The sequence below is a fragment of the Oncorhynchus mykiss genome, chromosome 27, assembly GCF_013265735.2.
Source record: "Oncorhynchus mykiss isolate Arlee chromosome 27, USDA_OmykA_1.1, whole genome shotgun sequence".
NCBI lineage: Eukaryota > Metazoa > Chordata > Actinopteri > Salmoniformes > Salmonidae > Oncorhynchus > Oncorhynchus mykiss.
In genome coordinates, this window is record NC_048591.1 from 44,717,502 (window position 1) to 44,726,338 (window position 8,837).

The 8,837-nt window shown below is 45.4% G+C and overlaps 1 protein-coding gene across 1 annotated transcript in view; it reads right to left on the minus strand.

Moving 5' to 3' along the window:
* gbe1b (glucan (1,4-alpha-), branching enzyme 1b) overlaps positions 1 to 4,141 on the minus strand; it is a 359,324-nt gene extending 355,183 nt beyond the window's left edge. Inside the window, exon 1 of the mRNA XM_036964774.1 lies at positions 3,497 to 4,141. Coding sequence (XP_036820669.1) covers positions 3,497 to 3,594 — 98 coding nt within the window. The 5' untranslated portion in view covers positions 3,595 to 4,141. The remainder of the gene's footprint in view (positions 1 to 3,496) is intronic.
* Positions 4,142 to 8,837: the final 4,696 nt, after the last annotated feature.

Here is an 8,837-nt window from a genome sequence, read left to right on the forward strand (position 1 = left end):
TGGAACTGAAACGACAGGAAGGAAACAGCTCAGGGACGTCACCGCGAGGCCATTGGTGAATTTTTTTAAAATTTTTTTTAAAAAAGGTACAAAGTTGAATGGCAGAAAACGGAGGATGGATCAACAACATTGTAGCGACTCCACAATACTAAAATACTACAGAATAAAAAGGATGCTTCACTATAGTCAACTATAGTTAACTACTTGTACTCTGCACACCAATGGTCAATTATTCCCTACACAGTGATCTGGGCCCATTTGGATCTGTCTGAATGGCTCACATGGTACGAGTAGGCCACTGTACTGTCAGTAGGTCTGTAGACTAGCCTACATACAGCACCCAGAGTCTGCTACAGAGACTAGCCTAAACACAGCACCCAGAGGTCTGTAAACTAGCCTACATACAGCACCCAGAGTCTGCTACAAAGACTAGCCTACATACAGCACCCAGAGGTCTGTAGACTAGCCTACATACAGCACCCAGAGTCTGCTACAAAGACTAGCCTACATACAGCACCCAGAGGTCTGTAGACTAGCCTACATACAGCACCCCGAGTCTGCTACAGAGACTAACCTACATACAGCACCCAGAGGTCTGTAGACTAGCCTACACACAGCACCCAGAGTCTGCTACAGAGACTAACCTACATACAGCACCCAGAGTCTGCTACAGAGACTGTAGTCTACCCAGAGTCTGCTACAGAGACTGTAGTCTACCCAGAGTCTGCTACAGAGACTGTAGTCTACCCAGAGTCTGCTACAGAGGCTGTAGTCTACCCAGAGTCTGATACAGAGACGGTAGTCTACCCAGAGTCTGCTACAGAGACTGTAGTCTACCCAGAGTCTGCTACAGAGACGGTAGTCTACCCAGAGTCTGCTACAGAGACTGTAGTCTACCCAGAGTCTGCTACAGAGACTGTAGTCTACCCAGAGTCTGCTACAGAGACGGTAGTCTACCCAGAGTCTGCTACAGAGACTGTAGTCTACCCAGAGTCTGCTACAGAGACGGTAGTCTACCCAGAGTCTGCTACAGAGACGGTAGTCTACCCAGAGTCTGCTACAGAGACGGTAGTCTACCCAGAGTCTGCTACAGAGACTGTAGTCTACCCAGAGTCTGCTACAGAGACGGTAGTCTACCCAGAGTCTGCTACAGAGACGGTAGTCTACCCAGAGTCTGCTACAGAGACTGTAGTCTACCCAGAGTCTGCTACAGAGACTGTAGTCTACCCAGAGTCTGCTACAGAGACGGTAGTCTACCCAGAGTCTGCTACAGAGACGGTAGTCTACCCAGAGTCTGCTACAGAGACTGTAGTCTACCCAGAGTCTGCTACAGAGACGGTAGTCTACCCAGAGTCTGCTACAGAGACGGTAGTCTACCCAGAGTCTGCTACAGAGACTGTAGTCTACCCAGAGTCTGCTACAGAGACTGTAGTCTACCCAGAGTCTGCTACAGAGGCTGTAGTCTACCCAGAGTCTGCTACAGAGACTGTAGTCTACCCAGAGTCTGCTACAGAGACGGTAGTCTACCCAGAGTCTGCTACAGAGACTGTAGTCTACCCAGAGTCTGCTACAGAGACTGTAGTCTACCCAGAGTCTGCTACAGAGACGGTAGTCTACCCAGAGTCTGCTACAGAGACTGTAGTCTACCCAGAGTCTGCTACAGAGACTGTAGTCTACCCAGAGTCTGCTACAGAGACGGTAGTCTACCCAGAGTCTGCTACAGAGACGGTAGTCTACCCAGAGTCTGCTACAGAGACTGTAGTCTACCCAGAGTCTGCTACAGAGACTGTAGTCTACCCAGAGTCTGCTACAGAGACTGTAGTCTACCCAGAGTCTGCTACAGAGACTGTAGTCTACCCAGAGTCTGCTACAGAGGCTGTAGTCTACCCAGAGTCTGCTACAGAGACTGTAGTCTACCCAGAGTCTGCTACAGAGACTGTAGTCTACCCAGAGTCTGCTACAGAGACTGTAGTCTACCCAGAGTCTGCTACAGAGACGGTAGTCTACCCAGAGTCTGCTACAGAGACTGTAGTCTACCCAGAGTCTGCTACAGAGACTGTAGTCTACCCAGAGTCTGCTACAGAGACGGTAGTCTACCCAGAGTCTGCTACAGAGACTGTAGTCTACCCAGAGTCTGCTACAGAGGCTGTAGTCTACCCAGAGTCTGCTACAGAGGCTGTAGTCTACCCAGAGTCTGCTACAGAGACTGTAGTCTACCCAGAGTCTGCTACAGAGACTGTAGTCTACCCAGAGTCTGCTACAGAGACGGTAGTCTACCCAGAGTCTGCTACAGAGACTGTAGTCTACCCAGAGTCTGCTACAGAGACGGTAGTCTACCCAGAGTCTGCTACAGAGACTGTAGTCTACCCAGAGTCTGCTACAGAGGCTGTAGTCTACCCAGAGTCTGCTACAGAGACTGTAGTCTACCCAGAGTCTGCTACAGAGGCTGTAGTCTACCCAGAGTCTGCTACAGAGGCTGTAGTCTACCCAGAGTCTGCTACAGAGACTAGCCTACACACAGCACCCAGAGAATTCACACGATGATGATGCCTGTGATTCTATTAAACTGGGTATGTTGAAATTGTTGTGTTCATATGTTTTTGTGTTCAGTATAAAAGTCCCTATACTTCTGATACATTAAGTAATGCAGTAGAAGACAGTGGTTGACGTTAGTGAAATAAAATAATTGTTAAATTATGATTCATAACATTTGACTAGTGGATTGTATCTGGAAACATCATGGAGACAAACATCTTAACGTTGTCACCTATATAGTCAGTCAATGGTTCTGACCACAGTCATACAGCTATAGTGATGCTACAATGTTGCATCTGATGAAGAACGTCACAGGCCAGCAGCAGAAGTGTTACACTGTATCTACTAGCCAGAACCACATGGTTTTAGGCTCTGAATGTAGCTAATAATAATGCTCTGACACACACACACACACACACAGACAGAGAAGTAGGGTGCCTGCCTCCTCAACCATGCTGGCGTGTTCAGTCATACACTGGGCGGAACCACCTGGCTGGCTGGAACAAATGAGTTGTCAAAGCTGAGGAAGGAGGGATGGATGGTGAAAGAGTGTGGTAGCTAGTTTACTACCGGCCAGCCACTGGCACCAAAGACATAGCTAACATGACTATATAATAGTATGACCACGTCGAGGAGAATATTTGGTATTGTAGTAAGGATGACAGGCGAACGAACACCATACCATTAGCAAACCGGTTAGCCCGGGCTTCTGGTCACTGCGACAGTTAAGGGCACCGACCGGTCATGCGACCGCTATGCTGCGGTTTTCTCAAATGTCACTCAATGAATGTACTAGAAGGCGACTGTAGGATCTGAACAAATATGTATCTATCTGGTGTTTCTGGTGTTTTTACGAACAGACATGTATCCCAGCTCGAGCCTGACGGTTGTGCACGGTACAGCGACGAGCTTGAACTGTGAGCTGTGCAGCATTTTAGCGCTGAAAAAGCCTTTTTTTTACCTCCTCCTGAAGTCCTTTTCGTACTGCTTGAGGTAGGGATCCATTTGAAGAAGGGAGTTGAACTCAGGAATTGTAACATTATCCCATGTATCCGCCATGGTCCTTACAGTCGAAAGCAATCGAGCACCGAGTGTCGCAGCTGGTAGAACACAAGTGACAGTCACGGCTGAGCCTTTGTTACGTGCCAGAAAGGGTTCAGAGACAACAGCGAATCAGGGTCATTCTGATCCGCCCCAGCCTATCACAATACCAACTTTATCACCCCGATCCACTCCAATAAAATCAAATAAAACATGATGATGCTTGATGAGAGGCGGTGTGTTTCTTTAAGATGACAGCGGAAGCGTTTTGGAAGTAGGAAATCACTGTCACATTCTTGTAGTCTTTAAACACTGCTCTGAAAATGAACCCCAATGTCAAAGATTATGAGGGCACAGGATTGTTCGTTACCACGTTGCACCCATAGATATTATGCTACAAAAATATCATTGTTACAATCTTAACCTACAACGTGATACAAACTACTTCATTCGTCTCGTTCAAAAATGAGATAGCGAGACGGATAGCAAAAATTGTAGGCTAAATGTGACAGAATACTCGCATCTGATTCTACTCAAATAGATACGATTACTATTTACTAGTGAACAGAGATATTCGAAGTAGCTTTGCTAAATCTAACAGCAATTTATACTGTGTGTTTATAGTTTATTGTGAAATTGCTCTTTGACATCCCATCTTGGTAAGTTCATACAAACACATTGATTTGGACAAAGTGTGTTCATGTTTTTTTCACGTGACGGTTGAATCGGTCCAAATGGCACCCTATTCCCTATTTGGTACACTGCTTTTGACCAGGCTTGATCAAATGTAGTGCACTATATAGAGGATAGGGTGCCATTTTGGAATAGAACGGTGGAGCAATCCACCCCGCTGTGCCCTGAGTTACACAACCCAATGTGTTCATATCAGGGCTTTGAGGTCGTTTTTTCCTCAACACAGGACTGTAAAGGCCAATGGCTGAAGCTTGAGCTGTTTGCCAACAACATGTTGGTATTTTAAGGAGTCAAGGCCTATCATAGTAGATAAAACCAGATGATGTAACACACGGTGCATTCGGAAAGGATTCAGACCCCTTCATTTTATCCACATTTTGTAACGTTAAGACTTATTCTAAAATTTAATAAATTATTATTTTTCCTCATTAATCTACACACAATACCCCATAATGAAGACATTTTTTGCAAATGTATTAAAAATGAAAAACAGAAATACCTTATTTACATAAGTATTCAGAATCTTTGCTATAAGTCTCGAAATTGAACTCAGGTGCATCCTGTTTCCATTGATCATCCTTGAGATGTTTCTACAACTTGATTGGAGTCCACCCGTGGTAAATTCAATTGATTGGACATGATTTGGAAAGGCACACACCTGTCTATATAAGGTCCCACAGTTGACAGTGCATGCCAGAGCAAAAACCAAGCCATGAGGTCGAAGGAATTGTCTGTATAGCGCCGAGACAGGGTTGTCGGTTCACAGATCTGGTGAAGGGTACCAAAAGTTTTGCAACATTGAAGGTCCGCAAGAACACAGTTCTTAAATGGAAGAAGTTTGGAACCGGCAAGTCTCTTCCTAAAGATGGCCGCCCAGCAAAACTGACCAATCATGGGAGAAGGGCCTGATGATCACCCTGACAGAGCTCCAGAGTTCCTCTGTGGAGACAGGATAACCTTTCAGAAGGACAACCATCTCTGCAGCACTCCACCAATCAGGCCTTTATGGTAGAGTGACCAGACGGAAGCCAAAGGCACATAACAGCCCGCTTGGAGTTTGCCAAAAGGACACGCAGATCATGAGAAATAAGATTCTCTGGTCTGATCAAACCAAGGTTATTTTTGGCCTGAATGCCAAGTGTCACATCTGGAGGAAACCTGGCACCATCCCTATGGTCCCTATGGTGGTGGCAGCATCATGCTGTAGGGATGATTTTCAGTGGTAGGGACTGGGAGACTAGTCAGGATTGAGAGAAAGATGAACAGAGCAAAGTACAGAGAGATCCTTGATGAAAACCTGCTCCAGAGCGCTCAGGACATCAGACTAGGGCAATGGTTCACCTTCCAACAGGACAACAACCCTAAGCACACAGCCAAGACAACGCAGGAGTGGCTTTGGGAAAAGTCTCAATGTCCTTGACTAGCCCAGCCAGAGCCCGGACTTGAACCTGGTCAAACATCTCTGGAGAGACCTGAAAATAGCTGTGCAGCGATGCTCCCCATCCAACCTGACAGAGCTTGAGAGAATCTGCAGAGAAGAATGGGAGAAACTTCCCAAATACAGGTGTGCCAAGCTTGTAGCATTACACCCAAGAAGACTTGAGGCTGTAATCGCTGCTAAAGGTGCTTCAACAAAGTACTGAGTAAAGGGTCTCAATACTTATGTAAATGTGATCTTACAGTTTTTTATTTGTAGTAAATTTGCTAAATTTCTAAACCTGTTTTTGCTATTTGTCATTATCGGGAATTGTGCGTAGTTTGATGATGGGGGGATGACAATTTCAATAAATTTTAGATTAGGGCTGTAACGTAATAAAATGTGCAAAAAGTCAAGGGGTCTGAATACTTTAGGATGTAGCATGACTTAGTAATAGACCATGTGTCAGGCTACTTATTCCATCCTTAAAGTACTATATAATATAACTGGGTACACATTAGGCAAATATATTGTAGTGAATTATATGTAGGCCCTCAAAGTTCTACAGCTGCGCCATCGAGAGCATCTTGTCTGGCTGTAGGACTGTGATATGGCAATAGCACCGCCCTCGATTGCATGGCAACTACAGAGGGTGGTGCGGACAGCCATCCAGGACCTCTATCAGGCAGTGTGAATGGAAGGACCGGGTTCTCTCTGCTTCCGCACGGCAAAAGGTACCGGTGTATCAAGTCTGACGCCCACAGGCTCCTTACAAGCTTCTGTCCCCAGACCTACCACATCACGACTTCAAAACCTACCACATCACGACTTCAAAACCTACCACATCACGACTTCAAAACCTACCACATCACGACTTCAAAACCTAACCCAGACCTACCAAATCACGACTTCAAAACCTAACCCAGACCTACCACATCACGACTTCAAAACCTACCACATCACGACTTCAAAACCTAACCCAGACCTACCACATCACGACTTCAAAACCTAACCCAGACCTAACAAATCACGACTTCAAAACCTAACCCAGACCTACCAAATCACGACTTCAAAACCTAACCCAGACCTACCAAATCACGACTTCAAAACCTAACCCAGACCTACCAAATCACGACTTCAAAACCTAACCCAGACCTACCAAATCACGACTTCAAAACCTAACCCAGACCTAACAAATCACGACTTCAAAACCTAACCCAGACCTACCAAATCACGACTTCAAAACCTAACCCAGACCTACCAAATCACGACTTCAAAACCTAACCCAGACCTACCACATCACGACTTCAAAACCTACCAATCACGACTTCAAAACCTAACCCAGACCTAACAAATCACGACTTCAAAACCTAACCCAGACCTACCAAATCACGACTTCAAAACCTAACCCAGACCTACCACATCACGACTTCAAAACCTACCAATCACGACTTCAAAACCTAACCCAGACCTACCAAATCACGACTTCAAAACCTAACCCAGACCTACCAAATCACGACTTCAAAACCTAACCCAGACCTACCAAATCACGACTTCAAAACCTAACCCAGACCTACCACATCACGACTTCAAAACCTAACCCAGACCTACCAGATCACGACTTCAAAACCTAACCCAGACCTACCACATCACGACTTCAAAACCTACCACATCACGACTTCAAAACCTACCACATCACGACTTCAAAACCTACCACATCACGACTTCAAAACCTACCACATCACGACTTCAAAACCTAACCCAGACCTACCAAATCACGACTTCAAAACCTAACCCAGACCTAACAAATCACGACTTCAAAACCTAACCCAGACCTACCACATCACGACTTCAAAACCTACCACATCACGACTTCAAAACCTAACCCAGACCTACCACATCACGACTTCAAAACCTAACCCAGACCTAACAAATCACGACTTCAAAACCTAACCCAGACCTACCAAATCACGACTTCAAAACCTAACTCAGACCTACCAAATCACGACTTCAAAACCTAACCCAGACCTACCAAATCACGACTTCAAAACCTAACCCAGACCTACCAAATCACGACTTCAAAACCTAACCCAGACCTAACAAATCACGACTTCAAAACCTAACCCAGACCTACCAAATCACGACTTCAAAACCTAACCCAGACCTACCAAATCACGACTTCAAAACCTAACCCAGACCTACCACATCACGACTTCAAAACCTACCAATCACGACTTCAAAACCTAACCCAGACCTAACAAATCACGACTTCAAAACCTAACCCAGACCTACCAAATCACGACTTCAAAACCTAACCCAGACCTACCACATCACGACTTCAAAACCTACCAATCACGACTTCAAAACCTAACCCAGACCTACCAAATCACGACTTCAAAACCTAACCCAGACCTACCAAATCACGACTTCAAAACCTAACCCAGACCTACCAAATCACGACTTCAAAACCTAACCCAGACCTACCAAATCACGACTTCAAAACCTAACCCAGACCTACCAAATCACGACTTCAAAACCTAACCCAGACCTACCACATCACGACTTCAAAACCTAACCCAGACCTACCAGATCACGACTTCAAAACCTAACCCAGACCTACCACATCACGACTTCAAAACCTACCACATCACGACTTCAAAACCTACCACATCACGACTTCAAAACCTACCACATCACGACTTCAAAACCTACCACATCACGACTTCAAAACCTAACCCAGACCTACCAAATCACGACTTCAAAACCTAACCCAGACCTAACAAATCACGACTTCAAAACCTAACCCAGACCTACCAAATCACGACTTCAAAACCTAACCCAGACCTACCAAATCACGACTTCAAAACCTACCACATCACGACTTCAAAACCTAACCCAGACCTACCACATCACGACTTCAAAACCTAACCCAGACCTAACAAATCACGACTTCAAAACCTAACCCAGACCTACCAAATCACGACTTCAAAACCTAACCCAGACCTACCAAATCACGACTTCAAAACCTAACCCAGACCTACCAAATCACGACTTCAAAACCTAACCCAGACCTACCAAATCACGACTTCAAAACCTAACCCAGACCTAACAAATCACGACTTCAAAACCTAACCCAGACCTACCAAATCAC